Genomic DNA, 25,399 nt, shown 5'->3' on the forward strand with positions numbered 1-25,399 from the left:
TCGGTGGTTTAGTTTGCATCATTGTGTTCAGCCGTTGGATGCTGCCCTCTGCTGTAGCAGTGGCGCAGTGCGTGTCTGAGCACGTGAAAGCGCTGTGTGCCTTGAAAGGGCCCGTCTCTCTTCCCTGCAGGTCTCTCACACCCTTTTTCAGGCCCTGCTGTCCTGTTCAGCTCTCAGCTTCTCAAACCGCAGCTCGACAGAAAGAAAGTGGTGACTCGATAGGAGATGCTGTGCTGGCTCATTTGCAAAAATGCTTAGATCCCATCCTCCTGTGCAGGCTGACCTCGAAGGAAGAGAAGCTCTTTTTTCCTCTGGTTCCCCTTTGCTATTCCACACCTGTGCCAACAGGACAGAATGACACTGCGAGCCGGAGGAGAGTGTATTCCGGGGGGTCACTAAGGTTGCTGGCATCGATTTCTGCTTCTGGCGGTCAGGAAGAAGGTCCCGTTCTCGCGCAGACACCGTTGCATTCCTATTGCGCTGTTTTCCTGCTGAACCTGAGGTGACGCTGGCTACTCGCCTGTGTGTCGGGATGAGGTAACGGCCGACTCGGTCGGTCCCTCTCCCAGAGAGCCTGGCTCTGCAGGTCCCGGGTCGTCCACAAGGTGGCGATCAACAGCAACACATGGCAGCCCGCAGTACTGCTTTCCACAGGAAAATAACCGTTCCTTGTTCTTGCCAACGGAGCATAAGCATGGCATTCACTTGCCTGCCCTTGCTAGTGTGCTGGTTGTGTGGGTTCCAGGTCCTGTCTGTGGGGTAATGGGACACCCCAGCAGCCAGTGTGTTTGCCAGTGTTTTTTTGTATCATTTCCACAAGCACAGGTCATTACTGTGCACTAGTGAACGACACGGAACCGTCCTTATCGGTGCTTTTTCTAGTTTCCAGTTTCTGGCAGTCCTTTTTTATAAGGTTTGTCCGAAGGCTTTTGGACGAAGTTCTGTTTTTTTGTTGCTCTCCTTTTGTTTGGTTGTTGCGAGCTCTGGGGTCTCGTTCCCGCGCGGAAACGCATGCTGCGACGTTTCACCGACGCCTTTGGCTGGGGCGGGTGTTTTAAAACCGTTTTTTTCTTCTTCTTGGTTTCCCTGTGGTTCGCTGAAGAATTTGGTGGGTGATGGAAGTGCGCGCTGGAGAGCTCGCACTGCTGTCCGTCTCCGGGGAGGCCAGGCGATGCTGCTGTCAGGACTTCTGGGACACAGATTCCTGTCCTTTCCACTGAGATGGGGGAAATAAACACAAGAGGAATTGTAATGTGGTTAACCAGCATGCTGGGTTAACTGAACACCCTTCATTCTAACCAGCAGTGGTTTGATCATCGCGCGCTGTCCCCCAAGACCATGTGCTTTTCTGTAACGTAAGAGGAGGCACAAAGACCCCTTTACTTTTTCTCCAAATGGTGCTGTTGACGAATTTAAATATTTGTTAAAAATATTGGCAAAGTTGTTTCTGAGCATCATTTCCCATAGAAAAACCACCGCTTTCTTTCACGAAGGACTCATTTGTTGGATTTCTGTGAAATGTGTTTCTGTTCACTACTTATACTGTTATATTGGGATCATCGGTTTCATCTTCATCATGTCTGGGTTTTTAAACCTTATTTTACCACCTCTCTGCTGCATGGGGTCCTCAGTCGTTGCTCTTGCCTTGTAGATGAATCTGGGTGTGTTTCAGTGTCAGTTGTATTCACAGTCAGTGGCGTGCTGCCCTTGGATTTGGGGGCTTGTGCCCGAAGCGGGGGCCCCCTGGCCTCTGCAGTCACTGCTGGATGAGAGCAGGGTTTCTGGTGCCGGGAGGGGGACCTTACAGGATCTCTCCAGTTTGCAGTGATTGTCGTCGCAATCCGCAGACTCGGCTAGCTGGGCACTTGCAGGCCGGTGCAGTGCAGCTCTTTGACTGAGGTTAGTCATGGATGCCCTGCCTGCATGAACACTCCTACTGGCTGCTGATGCAGTGTGTGACCTTGGGCGCTGTGGAGCGGCTCGTCTCTTGCCCTGCGCCGATATCCAAATAGATGCACCATGGGTCTCACTTTTAATGGGTGTTTTATACATGTATATGTTTGATTCTAGTCTTTCTGGAGACCAGTAAGATCAAGAGAAAAGTGTCTGTCCTGAATTTATAAACCCCCCACAAAATCGCTCTGCTAATACAGTAGTATACGGCCACTTCTGAGGGGTGCGTTCTGGTTGAGGAGGTAGGTCGTGTTGTGCAAGTGACGAGTTTGTTCGTCTTGTATGCCCATAAGCGTTCTGGCTGTGAGGGCTCTCTTCATGCCTGCTCTTATTTTGTACTGCAGGTGTCTTGCTTCACACTGCAGTTTTAGAGCTGCAGACAGGTGAGCTCCCTCCCCCTGTACTGGGCTGGATCAGAACCTGAACATCCCCCATAGCTGCTGGGATTGAGGGATGGGCGGCACCAGGAAGGTGTGCTTGGATGGTCCGTTTCGCCTGTGTCTAGGGGTCCGCTCTCCTTACTGCCCTCTCCCCTGATGCGGACTGCTGTGACGGACAGCGCCACTTTCCTGATGTCACTCATGCGATGATCATGCGGTCGTGACATTTCCAGAGAATTGGGTTCCGATTGCATTTTCTTCTTGATGAGATCGTTGACCTTCCTGATGAAAGGCAGAAAAGGGAAGAGGCAAAGGGAATGTTTGCTGCTGAGGCATGCGTTGCACACACGGAATCCTGCCTTTTCCTGCCCTTTTCAGGGTTGTGCTCAGAGGGTTTTTTTCTGACTTCACACGTTTATCGCTGCTCGTCAGTGTGGAGTCCTGAATTAGAACTGCGATATGCAGATAAATTAAATCATTACCAGCTTGCTAATTGGGCCAGTACAAAGAAAAAAAAAAGTTTTTCACGGTGTTCCAAAGATGTTTGAATAAGCACCTCCCCAAAATAGTGCTTGGACAATTGTTTCAGTGTAGGTCTGCGCCCTTGGTGTAATTATAGAACTGCCCCCATAGCTGCTTGTAGCAGACCAGGAGTTTGTCTGATTTCTGCTCTATCAGTCAGTGAGGGACAGTGCATTTGGTATGTGCTCTGTACCTCCTCTAATCCTGTAAAGGTAGCAGCTGCACATGTGAAAATTAAATGATCTCTGCTACACAATAGAACTTGGAAGCTTTTTTCCCTGCAGAAGTCTCAGCACCATAGAGTTTCTGTGCTCTCCAGCTACGTGGAGGAACTGCTCAGCCTTTCATTTCGAGTGGAACAGCTGGGCTTGTTGGAAATCCTACTCCTTGGTGGCCTGTCGTCATTAGGAAACTGGCTCTGTGTCTGTGGGCGTGCTCTGCTGATGGGCCACGTGCAGGGATATCGAGAGCAGTCTTTTGTTGGCAAGCAGATGGCCTACTCCAAAAAATGGGACCTGGAGCTGTTGAGTTCCCATCAAATCTATTTTTTCTTTGAGAGGCAGCTGTTGAAATTCAGAGAAGCAGCCATTTCTTACTTTTTGCTGACGACATACCTGGTTTACTTGAAGACTGTGGATAGAGGGGCAGTCCTTGAATTCAAAGGTCTTGTACCTGGCCAGCCCTGCTCACGTCTGTCAGGGAAGCCCTCCTCATTTATTAATACGGGATTAAAGGCCGTTCTCGGAAATGAAAACAGTGGTTTCAAAGATATACCTTTCTTGTGGTCTCATCTGTACAAATGAATCTTTGGGGCCTTTTTTCCCTGCTGTTGGTTAGTGCAAATGTTTGCTAATGTTCCTGTTTGGTTCGATCAGTGTGCTGGCCGCTGGTTTTCTGTCGAGCTCCCGTTCCCTCTTCTGAATTCTTCTTACAATCCGGCATTTTTTTCCGGCTTCTTCCCGCCTAAACAACATTCACGGCAAAAACACTGCAGACTTGCCCACCTACCTTTTAGTACCATTTCGTCTCCTGGAGAGAATGAAATTATGAGACAGAACCCTGGTGGTGTTCCTGTTCCTTCTGTGTCACTTCAGAGCCTGTTTTTGGGATGTTAAAGGTCCAAGCATGTCTGAAGTGACTGCTCCTCACTGCGGGTCCTTCTGCGCTCTGAGAACAGGTGCTCCGGGTTTGGCAGGGCTGATTCCTAACCAGCCGGAGAGCGATATCTTCGACACGGGTTTCTGCTGTTATTTCTGCCTTCAGCGTTACCCTAAGAGCCGCTCAGTTCCGTGTGCCATGCGGCTTGCGTGGCGGCCCAGCTCCAGCGCAGGGCTTATGCGCAGGAAGCCTGGGGACCGAGAGCCAGGGTCGGGAGGCGGGAGGTGGCGGGGAGAGCCAGGCCTTCCGGCTCTAGTCGCTGTAAATGCGGCGGGCGGGCTGGACGAAGAGCGGCACTGCTGGGGCCGCAGGTGAAGACGGGAGCGATCGCCTCCGGGGGCGTGAAGCCCTCCCCTGGGGGGCTGCTCGGCAAGGGCGGTTGCCTTGTTTGGAGACGTGATTCACGCCCGCCTGTGTGGCGCATCCAATCGCAGGGCAGGCTGGGGCGCGTCCCTCTGGACTGGGCTGTCATCCCACTGCAGGAAAAAGTGCTGCGTGGTTTGTTTTTTTTTGTTCCTTGTATGTCTCAGCTCGGGGAAGGGAAGGACACAGATGAGCCTTTCTGCCCAATTGCTTGTTACGCAACGTAATTCCGGCTTAATTCCTCGAAAGCCAGTTCCCAACCACGCAACTGTGAATCCAGATTATCTGCCCACTTAAAATGAAATAACCGCTCTGACAAGGATATGGTGCAGGAAGCCCAGCACATCACAAGTATTGCTGAAGAAGCGAATGTGGGAGGAGGGGGATGCTAACGGAGGAACTCAGCTGTGTGTAGCGGGAGTTGTGTGCAAGTTAAACTGAATAGTTTGACAGCAGTAAAAGGTATTTACTGTATTTGTTGGATCAAGGAGGAAGTTGGGCTGTCGGGAGCCTCTTTCCCCATTTTAATTACAGGCGGAAAAACGAGGCCTCAAGGCGCTTCAGAGTGTTGAGTTTTTTAATACACACGATTAGTTTTAATAAGCTGTTTGTGGGTGGTAAAGCTTTGCTAATGTACCGCTAATGACTCTTGCTTTTCATAATTGGCTTAATCCCGTTTTGTAAACCGTGACCCATCAGATGTTATTGACAAGTTACCGCTGCCGACTGGAGGTCCTTGCAGTGCAGTGGGTCTCTTCAAAGACCGGCGGATAGGTGATTGTCTGGGGGTGGGGTCTCTGAAACTGGGGGACTGCTGAGGACTCCAGGCCCGGGTGATCCTATGGTGGGGGGTTAGACCGAAGTTCCGTGTCCGTGTGTGTGTCCCGAAGGCTCCTGGCGCCGGTCCTCCGCGTTGTGGGCCCCGTCGGGCCGTGTCCACGGATGTGATGGAAAAAGGGGTGGTGGGGGGGGGTCTCCTGCGCTTTCCTGTAGGAGCCCAGAGTTTGGACCTCAGCCTCCTGGTTCCAGACGCCACTTCCATGCTCTGCCCAGAGGAGCTCTTCGCGTTCTCCTCCCTAAACGAGTCCGCTTTTATTTTTTATTGTCCCAGAGTAGGAAGGGGTCTCCTGAGTCGGCTCCGTCTATGGCCCCGAGCATTTTCTCTGCTAATATCATATCACTCCTCAGTCTCTCACGGTCCAAACTAAGGAGGTTTATCTCCATTAACTTGGCTGTATGGGACTATCCCAGGTATCGCTCTTCTCCGAACTCTTTCTAGGGCTACGATGCCTTTTTTAAATTTGTGGTTTTGTGACACAAAATTTCGTGGATGAGATCTTGCCATGAGGACAAGACCTCTAAAAGTCCGAAGAAGGGTCTGTTCATGAGGTCAGACGCCCTGCGGCCCCCCCTGGGTGGAGTGACTGGCCCTTGTCTTTATTTTTCGACTTGTGGCCCCTGAATGCAGGCCAATTTAACAAAACAGGAGAGACCGTGAGAAACGTTGTGCCTTCACTGTTGCAGATTCCCAGGTGTTCACGTTCGTTCTAAAAAAGAATGTATTTTAGGCAGCTGAACAGTAAAGATGTTAGATGGGTCCAGCATCTGGCAGGCCAAGACTGTTGCTTGGAAGCGGTATCTTGAGAATAGCTTAATTTTTTCTCTTTTGGCATCTTAAAAGAATATCTCAACACTTAAGTACTGTACATTTGAATTATCTGTTATTACAAACGCACACAAAAGACATTATAACTTCCGTGAAGACTAAATGAGTTATTTTACTTGTTGGCTGGAAGATGTTATTCATCTCCCTCTGCACTAATCTCGGCAGGTATCGGGAGGAGCTCAGCAGTCTGTAGTCTTCACAGGCCTCGTTCTAGCACACTGCACTGGAGCTGGGCAGACTGATCGGCAGATAAGGTCTTAAGCTTAAAAGAGGGAAAATGTTAAATTATTCTGAATGCGATTTGCCGCATAAAGTAAATCGGGCTTCCTTTTAAAACGACAATGCACTTGGCATCAGTTTATCTGGTGTTGCTCATTTGACAATCTGATGAACAGCTGAGAAATGTTCACTGCTGTTCTAGTATTCCTTTTTAATGGTGCCTAATGTCTCTCGGCACGCTGGCAATTCTGGACCCGACATTTGAGTCTCCTGAAGAGGAAAGCTGCTGAACAAACAGGCCCCCCCGTTCCCCATGTGTCGGGAGTGAAGAGGAGTCCTCTGCCGGGCTCGTGCCCTTGTTTATTCCTTTTTCACCAAATGTCACTGAATCACTTTGGGGGCTTGGCTGCAATTGTGAAAGCGGGGAGCGCAGAAAGGTCTGCAGTGTCTGCACAGGTGCGGAGATGGCTTGCCGCATTGTGCCGATAGCTGAGGCGCATCCCGAGAGGTAGTTATCTTAAGCCGTTTGGGGCTTTCGTTGTCGGGGGCGTTTCTCACACGGGCTCAGGCATGCGTGTAATTAGTTCCAGGCCCCCTGCGCCCTTCTTAGTTCCAGCAGGAAGCATGAATCCGCTCGCAGGCGGGACACACACCAGTGCCCTGCTGGGGGCAGACTGCGTTCCCAGGGACACTGCTCAGGCTGGAGCTCGCTGCGCTTGTGCTGATTAAAGTAGTCTCCCATAAACCCGGAGAGAGTCTTTCCTCCTGTGCGCCCCAGCCTCTGCTTTGCCGTGCTTCGGTGTTTCATCTCCGCAGTGAACCAGATTTGAGGTTTCTTTGATTTGTTTTTTCCTCTAGAGCGCCTGCCAGCCGCGCGTGTTCTGCCGAAAGCCCCGTGCGCTCGGCAGCGGGAAGATGGCGGGGGCACGTGTCCCCGCGAGTGCGGCGGGATCGCGGGGGAGCGGCCGGCCCGGCGCCGGGAGGGGGGGGGGACCGGGGCCGGCTGTGATAACGAGCCCCAGGGTTTGTGTCTGTGGGGCTGGGCTGCCCTCTCCTGTCCCCGGGCCCTGCTGATCCGCGATCCGGGGGCGGGGAGGGGCATGTGCTCGCTCAGGCGGAGCAAGAGGTGGTCCGAAGTGGGGTGGGCGTCTGGCGGGGGTGCCGGCGGCCCTGCGCCTGACCTTGTGCGTGGAGCTGCAGTCCTGGCCCCTGCCCCGCTGGCTCCTTACGCCCCAATGTGATCAAGTTACTGTCACCGGGACTGTTGTGGTGCTTTTCTTTTGATAATCTCGACAGATGGAATTGTTTTTATATCGGCGTAAGGAGTTCTTCCCTTCTGGGAAAAGGTGGGAAAAGTCCCTGTGATTCGCATGTTCTTTGCATTTCCTTTTGCTGATGTCTTGTACACTATATTTTATCCTTATACCAGCACCAGGTTTTAGCGAATGCTCTTCTGCGAGGAAAAAAATCTGAATGAATTTGCTTTTGAAGTCTTCCAGGGATGCAGAGGTTAACGTGAGGACTTAATAGGGACACCCGTCTCCTGGGGACACCCGTCTCTCCTGGTTTAGGCTCCAGTTGGACCCTTTGTCACCGGTGCTTATTGATGCCAATAACTAAGCTGCTCCCTTATTTTGTAACTAAACGGCTCTTAACAGGAGATCAACTGATGGTGAGCAGATGCATAAACGCCACTGTATCATGCACTCCACAGCGAGGTAGTGTCTGCCCGAGTCCAGTTGGGTATGTTTCAGCCAGCATCACATCACATTTTCTGTTAGACATATAGTAACCGATACAGGATTTAGGATCTACAGGCAGTTTAAATTAAGCAGGTACTGCATTTTGGAGCTGCTCGGGTAGAGATGTAGTTTTGGTTTATGTCCTGTTTATTTGGGAAAGGAGAATGCTCCCCCAATGCATAAAGATGGATTGCATTGACTGACCTGGGCCCAGTTTAGACCAAGGATTAGATCACACAGTGCCTGGTGGTTTCTTGGCTGCGATAGAATTATAGCCATCAAGCCCAACATTGGAGAGTGGGCTGTAGATCAGAATGAAGGTGACAGGAAGACTGTTTTGCCAGAATAAAAACTGGAAATGCAGTTGCAAGGGGAGCCGAGGTTGTTTGTCGTGCCGTTTGGAATTCTCCGTGTGCCCGACAGAGACCCGAGTGCTCCTCTCGCCCTCTTGCGCGCTGTGATCGGCTCACCCTCGGTGCGGGTGGCCAGTGGGAGACCTGTGGGGCGAGACGGAGAACTGCCCAGGGGCTGTCCTGCTTGCCAGTTGAGGCAGGCAGTCCGCGGAATCGCTGCCGAGCTTTCTTCCTCGGTGGCACGAGAAACACGATCCCGAAAGACCAGGGGGAAAGTTCCAATCTCCCCACGGGATTCCTGAGACCCCTCTGTCATCTGACATATCTGTGTGTCTGTGTTGAGTGTTTCGCAACAGTTCAGCACGTTTTAGAAACTACGTTGAAGTTCTTACTTTGACTGTGGCAGCTGTGTACCTGTTTGTGAGGACTTAATTTTAGAAAGCTCTTTCTTCTGTAGGCACCTGTTGTAAAAGAAGAAAATGTATTCGTGTCCTAATGGTTGAGAGGAAGGAAATGCATTTGCCTTAATTGTTCGTTATTAGCATTTCCGATACCAGGAGTGACCAAGAGCTCAGCCGTTCGCTGTTAAAATATGTTCCGGCTGAACGGAGCAAGAGAAGCAAAGTCATAGGGAACACCCCTCCCCCCACTTTGCGCTTGGCGTATCTGCAGCAGTTTTCAAACCCGTTTAAATAACCACTGTCCTGGGGCTGCCTGCTCAGCACGGCCCGCTCACTGGGCCAGAAGCTGACAGCTTGAGTTCTGGACACGAGGGCTGTGCTTCTAGGCATTAGTGAGCGGCGGCGCTTTGCTCAGAATCATCTGCGTATTCTGCTGTTTAACCCGTGCAGGTTCTTTGTACAGAAGGAATTTGAATTTGTACCCATTACCTCCCCACCACCACCAGCACGGCTACTCTGAAGAGGCCATCAGCATCTAATCCTGTCCGTCCGTACCGCTCACCGATATCTGCGCTGTTCGTTTCTTCAGTGCGAACGAGATGCCAGAGGTCATCGTCGGTCCTGTCGAATCAGCTGCTGAGGTTCTGGCCCCGACCCCTCCCTCCCTCCCCCCATTCTCCCATCTCTTTCGCTCCCTGGCAGAAGTGCTCGGACGTTGGCGCACGGGAGGGGAGGAAAAAAAAAAGAAAAGGACCCGTGCTTCTTCGTCATCTGTCCAAGGCTGGCCATCCCCGTGTGCCGTCTCAATATTCCCCGAGTCCTTCAGTCAGACCGGAGCTCTTTTTATCTCCAGTGATGCGGCGCAAACGCTACCTTGCAGGGAAAGCGCTCAGTGCGTCTCTAGCAGGCCATGTAATGAGCCCCATGCTGCAACAGCTCGGCTCAGCCCGGCCCCCTCCCCCTTCCCCCCTCCCACTCCCACTCCCGGCGTCGTGTGGCTAGGAGTGTGTGTGTGTGTGGGAACAGCGGCTCTGCTGGAGTATCCCTCTTCATGGACGCTACGGCTGTAGTTCCACTGCAGCAGGTGGAGCGACCGTGGGAGATTCAGCTCCGAGTTTCGGGAGAGACTCTGCCCCTCTCTTTCCCCTCCCCCCCCACCCCCTCCTACCCCAGAGACACTTAAAAACCCCAGGAGACCCGTGTGGGGACCCCCCCTCCCGCCCCCAGACTGTGTGGGCACAGACACACCGGCAAACACGATGGCTTTTTTATGGCTTCCTTGTAAATACCTCTGTATCGGATTGTACTGATTTCTGTGTCAAGAAGAAGCACAGGAGAAAAGCAAAAAAAAACCCAACAAAACATCAACACAAGGGCTGACGAAACCAGAATAAAAATAGCTCTTGGAGGAACCGGAGCTGAAGGACCCAACAGTAAGGGGATGTTGGAAGAAGGAGCCACATTTTCTGTTTCTTTCCTCTTTCTCTCCGAGTGTTAGAGCTGTGGAATGAGGGTAGATGTTGAAGTCAAGCAGCAGGCAGCGCTTGCACAAGCATTTTTCCGGGCTCTCGATCTCTGATCGATTGAAGTGCCCGGGCACTGAAAAAATGTCTCCCAGCATCAAAAACTTGGACTGCTTTTCCCCGATGCTGTGCCACTGTAAGGTAGCATGCACCAACAGCACCATCTCTTTGATGTTTGGATGCAAGGTGAGTGAATACATCCCTCTGTTTTTTTTTTTCTTTCTGGTACCCTAGCAGTCTGCTGGGGGGAATGCACAGATGCAGGGATTTGTTTATCTGAAGGGATTTGAGAGGTCTGGCTCTGCTGAGTGCCGTCTCCAAACTCTAGCCTTGATGAATGTCACTAATTGTCGTCAGCCTAGGAAGCAGGCGAGCGACTGTCTGATAGCAGTGGACCTTTCTGTGGCAGTGACTAATCAGCACGTATGTGCACTGCTAAACTCTTATGTAAAAGCTTATTTTGCTGTGTGCTGTATGTAAATAATTAATTAATGATCGTTGGAAATTTTTCTGTGGGCAGCGGTACAGATGTCTTTAAAGGACTAATGCCACCAGAGACCTGTCTGTAGAAATACAAGCCTGGGAATGGTTCCTGACGTGTATTGGCAGAAGTGATTTGGTGAATAGCAGCTATGCCCCAGGCAGTTTATGCTTTTCTTCTATATATAAACCGTGCATTCATATGCCTATTTCTTGCACCTTGTTTTGCTTCCATCAATCCCTTGAAATCTCGGTTTTGCAGAATGTTAAATATAATTCTTTCAGAAGTATTGCTTTTGAACTGTTTTACTGAGAGCCGTGTCTAACGAGCCTGGTATGTGGTAGACACTGTAAACTCCTACACGACCCATAAAATCACACTAGTCTGCAGCAACCTTTTTTTTCTTTAAGTTACCAAAAGTAAGTGATGCTGTAATTGTAAAGTAAGGCATACATTTTAACCGAGTGATTTCAAGAGGTTGGCAAGATGCCCTTTCCCAAGTCTTTCAGCTGTTTTAATTATGTAACCACCTTTTTCTGAATATTGTCACGCTGGAAGCATTCTGTTAACTTAAGATCAGCTGGAAGGGCACAATCCACCATTCTTGCCTTACTTTAACGATCTTTTCTGACTTCTAGTGGATTCAGAGAGTCGTAATAAGAAGAATTCTAGGGATTTCCGAAATTATTGTTCTGTGGCAGCCCATTGGGGCATTTCTATTTGGGCCAGCATTCAGACACGGGTCCAGTAGGTTCCGGAGTGTCAGCTGGTCTGTGTCCTGACAGAACCGCGTGCAGTTGCATTTAGAAAAAGGGTTTCTTGGAATTTAAGAAATTGAGCTCATCAAGGCCAAATCGAGAAGGTTTCCTGTTTAGGCAGTACTCTGGCTAACCCTGAAAAATAAGTTAGTATTTTTTGGCTTGTTCTTTTAAAAAAAAAAACTTGCATTAACAACCATTTGAGCCTCGCTTCTCCATGAGCTGTTTTTTGGACAAGTAAACATGAGCTCAGGGGTTCAGGCTGGTGCTGCAGCAGTGCTGTACCTGCTGGATGAGGTATCTTCTCGACCGCTGGGAAACGAGGGCGACTGTTGAAGTTGAGGACTGTTGCAAGTGCAAGAACTTTTTTGTGCGAATTCCAGTTCAGCAGTTTCAAGGTGGGCGATTTCTCTCTTGCAAATTTCATTGTGCCCACAGCTGTTTACCAGGTCTGAGTGATCCAGAAGTTTTTTAAAAATATTTTAATATTATAGCATTGATGAAAGGGAGGGAATATTTTTTTTCTATTTCTGTTCAGAGAGTTCAACAGTATTGTTACTTTTTTCAACCGAACAGCCTCCGGTCCAGATCCGTATTTTATTCCCACACGTCCTTTTCCTGGTCTGTAAACGCTACTGTACGGTGAGGCGCAGCACTCCGTAGGGCACGAAGGGATTTCTGCACACTCAAGAACGAGAGCAGCTGCTACTAGACCCAATGCACCAATTAATCTTCCTGGGCAATTGTGCGTTAATCTGTGTGAGCTGCTGAAGTGCTGTTTTACAGATTTAATTCAGATGTGCGCTATCAATTACTCCCCCCCTGCCGATACCTCAGGGAAATGCGGGAAGAGTCCATGTGACATTCCCACAGGAAAGGCGCACGTGTGGAACGAGCTGGCTCACAGAGGCCGCGGTTGTGCCCTCGTGTTCCTGCCAGGGTACCTGGGGCTTGTTCTCATGTTGAACTTCTGTTGAGAGGCATCTTGTTCTGGGCAGACGGGCGTTACTGTAGTATTAAGGGCCGGGTTTCCTCTCTCCACTTTGTATGTGTGTTTTTGCATAGGTTTTTAGATTTTAAAAACTAGAAGAGTATTTAAGGACAGGGCAAAGTTCAGAGCGCGCAACAGCTGTTTAGGTGGTGTGCTGGTTTTGTTTTGCTGCTAAATTTAGCAATTAATACTCGAGAGACAAAATCGGAAAAAAACGCAGACCAAGTAAGGGAAAGTAAAAAAAAAAACTACAAAAAGGCTCGAGCTCCTGGGGTACTGTCCGTTCGGTTCTGTAACCCGTAAACCCTGATTCTTCTTGTCAGTGTTTGTTTTCCTCGTCGTTTCCCAGTCCGGCGGAAATGTGCGGGATCGGGACTGAAGCCGATCCCGGTAGCTGAAAGGGGGAGTCATTAAGAGTGGGTTCCTCGGGGCGTCTGTCCCTCTTGATGGTGTTGGCATCGGGGATTGGGGCTCCCGATCAGAGGTAGCACGTGGAGAGTTTACACAGTGGGGATATGGAGTGTGCGGTCTTCCACAGACCACCCTTCTTCACTTCTTCAGTGGGCGGCTTTTTGATGACTGATATTTGATGGCTTATTTGATGCTCATGGCTGAACACAGCAGTCCTGTAGTATTAAAGTAGCCAAGCAATACTTGTTACTCATTGTTACCAGTACATCTATATTCTATAAAATTAAGTGTTTTAACATCGTCAAATCAACTACTGTGTTAGCTCTGACCTGGCCCTGGTCAGCAGTGCTCATTATTATGGTATGACATTCTTGATTGTATGTTGACTTATTTCTTGTGTGTATGTTGTGTGCATGGAATCAGTTTTGTGGATGAGAGTTGGATCCTATATGTAGAAAAAGTGGTCTTCTGAAGTCATCACGGTTAAACGTCACTTTGGAGAGCCTGCTAGTTTATAAATCTTAAGGAATGGCAACAGTTTAGAAGATGACCAAGAGTGCTTGCGTAACTGTAGTTCTTTGTGCAGCCCTTCATTAAAAGGATCCTATAATAAGGTTTGCAGTTTGGGACTGCAGCAAATTCGTACTGGTCCATGAGATCCAGTGTTGTGTACACAAAGTAGTAACACAGCCTTTATTTTTTTAATCACATCAATTTAGCAATCAAAGCTGTCCAGACCCGCTCATAAACATGCAGTCTATTCACTGGATGTTAAGCAAGCTTCAATGAAGTGGTAAGAAAATAAAAACCCAGTAGATTTCAGACTAAGTACAGTGGGGTGGGGGGGAACTGATCCAGCTAAATTTGTGCTGCAGGGACCGCACTATTATTTAGTAAGTGCATTGTCTCTCAGCTGCAGCTCTCAGCTCTAGTTTGAATGCAGCTGGCAGATGTGTTCCTAAGAACCTGCAGTGCTGTTTTTTGTAGGGAGGTGGGGGAGTTGCATATCTCTGCAAATCACATGTTTGGTGCTTCATCCAGAAATGTGCTGGAGGAGAAGAAGGGCTGGAAGGTGGAAGGAGGTGTGTTTGGGTCATCTTGCTGATCAGTAGCTGCATCAAAGCTGGCACGGTACGACACCAGTGACTCAGTACCCACAACATGACTTGGCAGTTTGATGTTCTACACACCCACGCTCCTTTGTGTAAAAAAAAAGAGTGCCTTCTGTTGTCCCTTCACACTTAACTCTACGCAGTTTCCATTGACTCTCCCCTTGTTGTCGAATTTTGAAAAGCTGTCAGTCTCCGCAGAAGGCTAATGACTTAATTTCAGGCTAATGAGATGATGAATTCTTCCCGGCTGGGTGAAGCACAGTCTTCGTATCGGATTCCTTCTGCTTGCCGTTCTCCTCGTGATGTCTCCCTGCGGCGATGGGGGGTGTTTTAATCAGAATTGAGACTGATTGTCAAGGTGGGGTTACACAGGAAAAGATGGGGGGAAAAAAATCTTTGAAACACCCAGCTCCTGCTGTCAACGTGTGCTGTATCAATTGGAGGTGCGCAGACTTGTTTCCTTTGCCACCAGACCAGCCTTAATCCCAAAAGTACGGATTTCAGAATAATTTGAATAACAAGCAGTGTTTAAAATTCGCAAATTAAAACTGGGTTTCCTGAATACCACAGAGTGCAGAGCAGTACTGCAAGGTGCACAAGTGTTGGGGGTAATGAGATGTCTGGTGGATGAACTGATGATGAATGCAGTGCCATGTCTGCTTGTGGTTTAAAAGGTTGGCCTGCTGCAGTGTATTAAAATCCCACAGACCCAATGGAAGAAGAGATTTTTCTAGAAAGCAGTTGGTCTGCAAAGACCAAAAGGATAACATTATCCGGAGGGGGGGGAGTTTGTTGGGGACAGTGCATGATGTTATTTCTGTATTTGTTTTCTCAGCAGTCTGAGAAAGTCTAGTTAGTCTTGCTGGTGTTTTTAAGAAAACAGAGGAGACGGACTTGAATCGCCTCTTTATCTCGTCACTCCCATCTTATTTCTGTCTCCCTGACCCCCTGGTCTTCAAGTGGAGATCGTATTAATGTAGCCACCATCTGTTCTTCTGTTCGTACCCTCCGCACAGCAAACATCCCAGGTTCCTTCCCGTTTTTAACGCCCCATCCACCTGTCTGGGTTTTGGATTTCGTGAGTCAGCCGGCGTCCCGGATCTGAAGTGCTTCTAGAAGCCCGATTACTCCTGGATTTCACCTGGGTACCCTGGCGAGAACAGCAGACCTGTCCTCTGCAGTATATTCATCCAGGGGCTTTTCCCAAACCATGTTTCCCTCTTTATCTGCTGAACCGAACTCCAGCTGCGCATTGGCCTGAATGTCCATCTGTGTTGAAAAGAAGTGCAATCTGTTGTATTGCCTCTTCACTCTGTGGAATAAGGCACGGGGCACTTCAATATGTCCTTAACTGTTGCATAGTACTGTATTGGTTCACCACCCAGCTGAATTGGGTGGTGTTGGCATAAAGACATGTAACATAGTGAGCATTTGTGCAGTTTTTCATCTCGCAGATGCTTATAAACGGGGAATGAAATCCTGCCTATGGGAAGAGTTTGTCAGCCCCTCCCCCAACTGATCAAATGTGGAAAATTTGCTCTTAAGAGCGACTGCATTGGTTTTGTTTCCAATACTGCTTTTACTAATGACTGCTGGATGCTTTCCTGGTTTAAATTTCCACTATATACTTTGTAGGGCGAAACTTCATGCTAAATTAGTTTTAGTAAGTCCAGCAAAGAAATACACTGTTGATGTTCCATTTTAAGCAGTAAAATACCACACAGGTATTAGTCGTCTGCCTTCACTTGTACTCCTTACCAGGTTTTTATCTAGGGACCCCTAAAATCTGGTCAAACAGTTGCATTGAAGCCCTCGTGCATCAGCAGCAGCACCCCAAGTCTCCGCTGTCTCCCCACTGACATTGTGAGCCCCAGCACTCCAGAGCTCCGGGTTAGTACCAGTACCAAAACAGACCAGGACCCAGTGAAGCTGGGAGGAGGAACACAGGTGCCAACAGCACCCTTTCACCTGAGACTGGACCTGCCCACCAGAACCAGGACTACTCCTGCTCCAGCGTGACGCCTGTCGGACCGGCGGGGGGGGGGATCTCCACTGGAGACCCGTTTCCAGAAGTTAACCTCTGCTCACTCCCGAGATGTGTGACTGCACCCAGGACAGAGCGCACCAGGAAGCTTCTCCTCCAGGTTAAATTCAAGAGGGATGCGCTCGGTGCCAGGAGATTCTCCCTTTGCTACATGCTGCACCGGGCACTTGAGCTCAGGGAGTGATGCAGGAGCTTTCATCGTTAAAGCCCCGATACTGAAATATTGCGTAGTGCGTTTTACAGCTGCAGCCACAGATATTGGCTCCCCCTTGGACAGTTATTCACTCATTCATTGAGCATGTTAGGTATTTTTATTCTTTACCTCCTTCAGTGATACCTCTTGTAAAGTTATTGAACTTGCGCTCATCCTAGGATGCTACAGTTAAGATGCTTTTCCTAAGTGATTGAAGACAGGTGTTGCAAACTAAAGTATTAACGTTATTAGGGGAGATTGCTTGGGTGCATTATAGAGCTCTAGAGCACTGATATTGATTCCTGGTCCTGCAGGGATGCAGTGTCCTCTGCTTTTCACGCCCCCTAGATTTTTAATGACTTTATTTGAATTAACTGTTCACTTACAGTGTCTATTTTTTCCAGTTTCTGTGTCTCTCCTCACTAGAGATTATACAGTAAGTCTGCTGCAAAACCTGATGGACTGCAGCCCTCCGAGACGGGAGTGAATATCCCTGTTCTGGGCAGTAGCGATATGAAGTGCTTATCCTAGACTTTATATTGTTAAGTTAAAATGCCAAACACTCACTCACGTCTGTTCACAATTCTCCTTAACGTGAAAGCTGTGTGCAAGTAGCTGTGGAACAAAAGTGCTGAAATTGTGGTGAAAGTTGAAAACAGGTGTTGGACTTGTGCCTGTCAGGGGCTGCCACTGTGGCCCTTTGCAACAATGGGGGATGCTCTCACAGAGCGAAGCGGCGTGGCCATCGCAGAGCCAGCTCGCTGAGCAGCCCTGTTGGGTTACTGGGACATGGCATTCTAATGTGTTAGAAGCGTGGCACACATTTAAATTCCGAATGATGCGAAACAGTTCAAAGCTAGACTTGAGAAGTCGTTTCTGAGACATTGGAAATCGAACAATTTATTAGTTCTCCATTGTGGGCTGGGGTTGAGCAGCAGAGCAGGTCAGCACAGTCTCCCTGCGTTAGAAGCTTTATTCAGGAACTGAAAGAAAATGTCATTCCTTGTGCCTCTGCTCCTTCTCTTATTCTTGTATTACAAGAATATTTTTTACGAGAATTTTTAGAGATCTTACTAGCCTTTTTTCTGCTTTCCGAGCTCTGAAAAGTTACACAGCATGATGAGAGATCTACAATGTTCACCTAAATCGTGTCTCATAGTTCCCAGTGATGTACTGTACACACTTCTACGACTTAATCTTGATTTCACTGTGGGGGAGGCAGTACATTTTTTTAAGAATCTTTTTTGCTCATCAAACAGACATGGCATTTTTCATCATGTATCCAATTTGTTCACATTTATCCAGTGTGCACTACCAAAGAGCATCTAAGCACGTCAAAACACGATCTTGTTATTGAGTGCAGCTGACTCTGTGCTTAATCCCCAGCTCGGTATGCATCCTGCACTAATGTAGTTGTTAATGTAGTTCTCATCAATTGAAGGAACTGACATCAAATTCAATTTTCTAAAGTATAATGTAATTTGATCATCTTTGAAGATAAACATTATAATGTGCATGTGACAATAAGGCCGAATTATTCAGTGCAGTTCAGTTTATCTCACTGTGCATAAGAAGGCTTTCTCCACTTCATTTCCCCCCCCCTTTGGATGTGTTCAACTGCCCCCTGATTTGAAAGTGAGAAGACTGCGTTTCAGCCACATTTCAGCTCTGACCACCTGAGTTCTGAGTGTCACAGGAAGACGTCCGCTCCTTGACACATGCGGGGTGCACCGGTGCGCTCTCCAGCTGCCTGAACAGCTGCAAGGTGCCAGATTGCAAGTTCCTGAAGAGCGTAACCTTCTCTTCCAGGTGCCGTTCCTTTCTTTTTCAAGCCCTGCATCCCTCAGGCCCGTGTTCCCACTGCACGCCAGCAGAGCGCGTGTCCGGTACATCGTGCCCGTGTTCCCACTGCACGCCAGCAGAGCGCGTGTCCGGTACATCGTGCCCGTGTTCCCACTGCACGCCAGCAGAGCGCGTGTCCGGTACATCGTGCCCGTGTTCCCACTGCACGCCAGCAGAGCGCGTGTCCGGTACATCGTGCCCGTGTTCCCATTGCACGCCAGCAGAGCGCGTGTCCGGTACATCGTGCCCGTGTTCCCACTGCACGCCAGCAGAGTGCGTGTCCCGTACATCGGTGTTCAGGGGTGCCTGTTGCTCACGAGAGTGTGGCTCTTTCAGCTTCAGCTGTGGGATTCTTCAGGATGCGGGGGGACTTTTTTTTTCTTTTTGGCAGTGTTTCTTAAAGAGTGCTCCGATTTTTTAAATAGGATATGAAGAATTATTTTTAAAGCAAATTCTACAAGTTTGGAATAGTCGTTAAACATGTGCTTAGGCGCTGCCAAGTAGACACCTGATGACAGCAGCTGTCACCTAACACATTGTTAAAACCTTTTTAATTAGTTCCAAGAAAAAAGCACATGATTCTTTTATATATTGTTGGGAGACACTGCGATATTAAAAACTAAAAACTGCTGTACCAGTGTATTGTGGTCTTTGAAGCAGCTTGTGTGATGGTCTTGAAGAATTTAAGAAGTTTGCAAATAGCCGGGGCGTCTCCAGAACCAGTGCTGAGCATTTCAGCCACACCTTGGTCTAGAAGCAGGACTACTCTTTAGATCAGTTGCACTTCTTGCTGTTGTGCCTGTTGCTGAATAAGTTCAGAGCCCCTCCAGCTCGTTTGGTTGCTGTTCATTGATTGGCCATCCGGCCGTTTCATGACGGAATGCTTCGTATTGGTTTCGGTGGCACGGCAGAGCAGCTTGTTCCCTTCTCCCGCAGCCCTTAGTGTAAAGCAGCGCCTCCAGTTCTCGGTTTCAGTTCGCTTCCTCGTGTTTTCGGGACGGTGTCGGAGCCCGGCTCCTGCTTTGCCTCTCGCTCAGTTGTGCCCTCGCTGCGTCGTCGTCGTCCCTGTGATGCGCTTCCTGTGGAAGGCGAGGAGATGGCAGCGCGTCTTTTGAGGACAGTGTGGGCTCTGCTTGCACGGGCCCTTCCGCTGTGCTCCATATGGTGCTGTACACCCCCTGTTGGGCAGGGCTGAGCTGAGCCCGGCTGACGGCGGCTCCAGCAAGCTCTTTCGGGAGGTCCGCTGAGACTCCGAGACAAGCCGCCACGAACCTGGCACTCCTCTCTTCCTCTGTCCTGCACGGGCGTTTGTACGGTCTGTAGAACTGAGCAGTGTTCTGCTCCTCTGAATGTGTAAGGAAGGATGGGGAATAGGGAGCAAGTGAAGGCCAGTTCCAAAGTTGAAAAGCAGAAAGAAAACATTTCAGCTGTTCACCCTTCTTCAGGTTCTTCAGACACTCAGACATGCAGTCCGTCTGCTTGTTCCTCTGCAGCCAGCGCACACTGGTGCAGCGCCCTGCTCGAATCCTGCGCTTGTATTTGAATGTTCATTTCTGCATTGATCTGGTCAATGTCCATTTGAATTGAAATGTGTAGGTGTAGAGTTTTGTATTGCCACTTACTAGCTCATGGCAGTAGTGTGGGGAGAGCTGAGAAACTTGCGACCAGCTTTGCGCTGCGCAGGATCTACTTATTTTGTTGTTGTTTTTTTGTACATGTTGAAAGCCTGATTTCTGATTCGGGGCAACAAGCCAAGGCTGAAACCTCCTCAATTCAGATGAAGCAAAAGAGCCCAGTAGTGCAATTTAGCTCAGCAGCAGAGTGCATTATTTTGAAATGCTTCCCATAGTTTTAAGCTCCTTTTTGGAGAAACAAGTCATTTAGCCAGTCAGAAATTATAAAAAGAAACTCAGAAATAAGCCCTTGTATTTAAGATGATGGGTTAAGTGGTATTGGAAGTAATGTAGCACCTTAAATCATTGATTTTACCAATTATCGTTCTAGAGACAAGACCTGTAGCCTTTGATTATTCCAAGATAGTCTTGCTGAACTTCAGAAACTTGCGGTTATTAAACGAGATTCAGCAAACTGTTTTGCTTCATCTCCTGACTGCCCCCTGACCTGCCGGGCTGGAACGTTCCTTTCACTCTTCATTAAGAGCAGTAATATTTGACTGCCTCTGGGTTTGTGTCCTATATGAAGAAAAGAAAACGGAAATATAGGGTTAGTCCACAGTTAGTGAACAGAGTTTTGCATCTTTATTCTTGCAATCCTTCTTATCCTTATGAAAGGAAATTGGCAAAGGAAACACTTGAGCAATGCTTTTTCTCCAGTATTCCTGAGTATGCCGTATGGGCCTCTGTAGGTGAAGCACAACTGGAAATTGGATATCGGCCAGAGGTTGTTTGAATAAATTGGAAAAGGAGTCCTGGAGCAGGGTTGTCTTCTCCTCGTGATGTCTGAAGGCACCCGGCTGTGCTAGTGTCTTTCTAGAAATGCACGTGTGAAATCCCAAGATTGGGTAGGTAGAGCAAGTGCCATGTTACTGGTTGCTAAGAGATGCTGCTCTCACCTCTACCACAGCATCTGTGTTCATGGAGGCTGGGGACAGAGAGAGGCTGATTTCTGCTGTTCCTTGAAGCTAGTCTCTGAGCAGTGTTGTGCGTGCAAGCCAGTTCCTGAAAATGCTTGCTTGTCTGGATTGGAATCTCCGGGAAGTGTCACCAGTGTGTTCACTGAATAACACAAGTAAGCTAAACTTCTTAAGGCTGAAAACTCTTGAGTCATTCTCGGGTGTATTCAAGTGTTCTATACTTAGAAATACATCGTTACAGCTGTAGAGATCTCAAACCTCAGATTTAACCGTGATTAGATGGGAAATTTATTCACAGCGGTTACCTGCAAGGAAAAGTCCTCTTACTAGCACAGGGGGGAGGTTTCCTGTCTCTTGTGCATTGCCTGCCCTTCAGTTGTCTTGTGGGAAGTAAAGGCTGAGGAGTGCAGATGGGGTGAAGGTGAATCTTAGTGAGCTGAGGCTGCCTCTGGACAGCAGAGAGAGGGGTCTGTGCGCAGTGACAGGCCAGGGACCGAGCAGCTGCACTGCACACGTGCCCTGAGCTTGTACCGAACGAGTATGACTATACTAATCCCCACTGCTTTGTCAGTCGGTAGAATAGTAAAAACAAACTGCAATACTGAAGAGTTCCTCTTCACACTATAGCCTTCTGACTTGTCTTGTCTGCTTTAAACTGTGCACGAACAGCTGTTTTGCCTTTGTTGTCCTAATGTTGACCTCTTTTATCTTAATTTTCAGTTTGTATTGGATTGTTGCACATCTAAATCAAATCTCCTTATGCTTCAAAAATATAGGATGTTGTCCCGCGGTATTTGTTTAACACTAGGACACGGGTTTGACTCATCTTGCTTGTTGGGTTGTTAATCAAACCAGATGCTTTTTGAAACTTTCATAGCGTGGCAGGGTAGTTTATTCCACATATCCCCGACTCTCTTTGTAGGACAGCTGCATCCCTTTTCAGGCCTGATTGCTGCGTTTTATTTTATTTATCCTCTGAATTTGAGATTGCCAGTTTTTCCCCCCCATCTCACTTCAGAGCTGCGGTCCCTGTGACCGAGGATGAGGAAGAGGAGGCCGACTCCTCCTCCCTGTGGTGTTTCTGAACAGGTCACGGGCAGCCCAGTCCTCCCCTGCAGGCCCTTGCTAGCTGGAGAAGAGGCGTGTCCCTCAGACGCTCCACCACACGTCCGGCCACCGGGGGGCTCTGTTGCTGAGAGTTAAAACTCACCAACCTTCTCGGCAGTGCCCTGCCTCTTGCGGATTCCCGGTCTCTGTCGTGAGCCCGGCTCGAACCTGTGACCCCGGAGCACAACCAGCATCAGCATCAGCATCAGTTGAGCCGATCGGAAGCCTGACCCTCCTATTTGTCTTTGCCGGAGTGGTTTAAAAGGAAGGCCAGTAGTGGGCTGATGTATACCACGCTGTTGCCTGTGATCTAGAGGTGAGGTCTGATGGGTGACCAAAGGTGACCTTTAAATCGTAGACCCCAAGATTTGACACACGAATCAAGGATTTTATCAGCCCCTATAGTCATCTGTACATTTTTTTTTTAGATTCTCGTTTTCATGACTCAGAACCCTTTGCAGATCAGCTGCAGCACCTGGCTCAGGCGGCGTGGAGTGTTTCTGCAGCACCTAGTCTGAAATCTGAGGTTTCCTGCAGCACCTGAAGCTTAAACACTTGTAAGAGACGGCTTTGAGGTTCTGTGAGGTTTGGGCTGGAATCCTAGATAATGAATACTGACAGCTTAGGGGGGAGTTTTACCAAGTTATTTGATGAAGGTGATGAAACTATGATATGGAGGTTAAAATATTTTCTTTCATTTTTTGTCCATATGCATGATCCTGTCGGTCAGGTATTTGCTTATTTTCTCTTTATAACATTTGAGGTTATATTTGATGTTGCTCGTTTAATCTGTGCTCGAACGTTTCTTAGGTCTCAGTTGTATTATCATGCTGCCTGTCACTCCCTTAGACTGGAGATCCGTGCATCAACTCTTGGAGAACTGGAGGCCTTTTCTGCTTCTTGTTATAACTATGTAATAAGTCTACAATCTCAATGTTGTACAGGGGGTTTAACATCGATTTTGGCAGTGAGCTCCATAGACCTGTTGCTAGACAGGAGAATGCTGTCTTGCCTCCAGTGTGGAGGCTTCATCTGGATAACAAGACCTGAATCAGCAGATCTCAGATTCAAGAGCCAGACTATACTCGTTCAGTAATTGTCAGCTCTGCTTCTGATACTTTAATTGGACAAGTGATTTAAATAATTGGTGTATGTTAGTGTTTTCCAGGTCACAGCTTTCTGATTCCCTGATTCGGCAGTGTATTGGGAAGGCAGAGAGGAGGGGAAGAGATAAGATAGGATCACTTTAATTGCCGTATACAATTTCTCACATACCCCAGCTTGCTCTCCATGAGACAGACACACAGAGCACAGGGTCAGCCATTTATACAGTGCCCCAGGAGCAGCTGGGGTTAAGGGACTTGCTCAGGGGCCCAATGGAGTAGGATTTGAACCAGCACCCTTCCAGCCACAGGTGCAGATCCTGAGGCACAGAGCCACTGCTCCGCCCTTTTCTTTTTTTAAGAGAGGCCTTCCCACATGGCTCTTAGTGTGGACTTGTCCTCACCACATGGTGGCAGCACTTTGAGTGAGCATGGGGCCGCTGAAGTAGAGCAGAATCCATTTCATCCCCCATCTTCTCCTCTGTGTAAGGGCCTGTGGGGCTATGACATAAAGGAAAGGGCTACAGCGCCCTTTTCCCCAAGTCCTGTTGGCTTAGATCTCAGATGAGGAGAAGAGGCCTGGTGGCACCTGTTCAGAGCTGGAGAAAGGAGCTCGGCCTTCTGGTGATGGAGGTGGCGGGTGCCGCACTGGAGGGTGTTTTGAGAGCAGAAAAGAGCAGATTTGCTTCGCTCTCTGAAGATCTGCTGCAAGTATGAATGTTTCTATGGTCGCAAAGCAGGAGAAAGTCTAGTGCATGACATGCACACCACATCCTATCTGTGAAGGAGGAGTACGGCCTTGTCAGGAAAAGGGCATGCGGGTTTTGTGAAAGTTTATTTACTGTAGTACGGCATTCTGTTAATCATATCGGTATCTCTTAAAATAACTAGAAAAACTTATCACGAGTACTTAAATTCCCACAAAACAGGGCTTTTGTTATCAGCGGAGTACATAAGGAACATTTTTTGGTCTTGTTGTACAGCATGTGGTCGTGCCACTGCTGTGTATTTTAGGGATGCGCAAGTGATACTGTGTGTTAACGGTGGACATGAACAGGAGCAGTTTCCTTCCAATAGGGGAACTTCCCCTTCCCCTCTTTAACTTGAGCATCACCTGCAGCAGGAAGTGCAGTCAAGCAAAGATGGTGCCCGTTGCTGTGGCGGCGGTGCCTGCTGTGCTTTCTGCTCCCAGTGAAGGGAGTGGGTGGTGCACGCTGCTGCAGGCGGAGGGTGTTTTCTGTCAGGGGAAGCCCTGTTCTGAATTGTTCAGGCTAAAAAAAAATCTTTCTGTTCTCTCTCTCGCATTTACAATCTGGCACTGCGAAGTGGTCAAGCTGAATGCAGAGCTCATGTTCTTTCGCTCTTACTGGAGTGTAATTGGGTGATTCTACTGCAGTCCGGCCACTTGCAACTCGAGAGGTCGTACTAATGCAGGGAGCGAGGCAAAACTGGTCAAAGTGTGAAGTATTGAATCTTAAAGGGGGGAGTGTCCGCTTTGGGGGCAGCAAGTTTCAATTCAGGACTTGAAAAAATAAGCAGAGGAGGTTAGTTGCTACCAGGTCTACTATATTAAATGATTTAATTCATTAACGAGGGTCAAACCATCCATAAATGCCTCATTAATGTTTGAGGTTTGCAAATTATACATTAGAAATGTGTAAACCCTCCAAGTACCAGAAATGGGAGTGTTAGATGCACAGAATTGAATTGTTTGCTTAGTTTTCCAGCACTGCTCATGCAGTCAAAGTTGCATCCCTGATTTTGTTATAAGCCGTGTTTAAGATGGGAGACTGGAACAAGCTACAAAGCTATGCTGGAGAAGTTGATTAAGGAAAGGCTGGATGACCATTCTGGATCAGTTAGCTGCTAGCAAACTAATGAGATGGATGAGGCAAACTGCCTTCTCTCGGTGGTAAACATTCATGTGTTCCTTATCCAATTAAAGGAACGTGTGCAATACACTGTTTTTTCATTTTTATTTGTCAAGGCAGTATGTGTGACAAGCTTGAAAAAAACAGATATCGCAGCCCATATCTGCTGTCATGTGCACGAGTTTCAAGCTTAGGCCTCTGTGCTGCCAGGTGAAGGAACTCACCCGGGGCTGCGAATGATGACCCCTGCAGCAGAGTCATGGAGAGGAGCTGGCTGTTGCACACAGGCTGCAGCAGCAGATCTCTGAGCTATGTTATAGCACCTCCAAATTCTTCAGGTCCCAGTCTGGCCTGACGGGGGCATGCATCTCGCTCGTCAGAGTGATACCTGCACGATCGCTTTCACCCGCTCATATTTTGCAGGACACCTTTGAGTGCTCAATGCTACACGGAAAACTGCAAACAGGACCGAAAAGGACTGTCTTCACCTCTTCTTGTAATTCAGAATCTGAGGGGGGGAGATGATGAAGAGAGCAGGCTTTCAATTTTAAATAACTTTTATTCCAAACCCCCCAGTGTGTGATTGCTTTGGTTTTTGTGCACTCCTCTTCCA

The 25,399-nt window shown here is 48.4% G+C and overlaps 2 protein-coding genes across 19 annotated transcripts in view; one reads left to right on the plus strand and one right to left on the minus strand.

Annotated features, from left to right (window-relative positions):
• cp (ceruloplasmin) overlaps window positions 1–25,399 on the minus strand; it is a 430,985-nt gene that overhangs the window by 163,619 nt on the left and 241,967 nt on the right. The window lies entirely within an intron of this gene.
• dlg1a (discs large MAGUK scaffold protein 1a) overlaps window positions 1–25,399 on the plus strand; it is a 170,864-nt gene that overhangs the window by 45,997 nt on the left and 99,468 nt on the right. Inside the window, exon 1 of one of the 18 annotated variants that reach the window (XM_069197374.1) lies at window positions 9,973–10,466. The exons of the other annotated variants lie outside the window; for them this stretch is intronic. Coding sequence (XP_069053475.1) covers window positions 10,275–10,466 — 192 coding nt within the window. The 5' untranslated portion in view covers window positions 9,973–10,274. Of the gene's footprint in view, window positions 1–9,972; window positions 10,467–25,399 lie in introns of those variants that run through there. 18 annotated transcript variants of the gene reach the window in all.

The sequence above is a fragment of the Lepisosteus oculatus genome, chromosome 13 (assembly GCF_040954835.1).
Source record: "Lepisosteus oculatus isolate fLepOcu1 chromosome 13, fLepOcu1.hap2, whole genome shotgun sequence".
Classification (NCBI taxonomy): domain Eukaryota; kingdom Metazoa; phylum Chordata; class Actinopteri; order Semionotiformes; family Lepisosteidae; genus Lepisosteus; species Lepisosteus oculatus.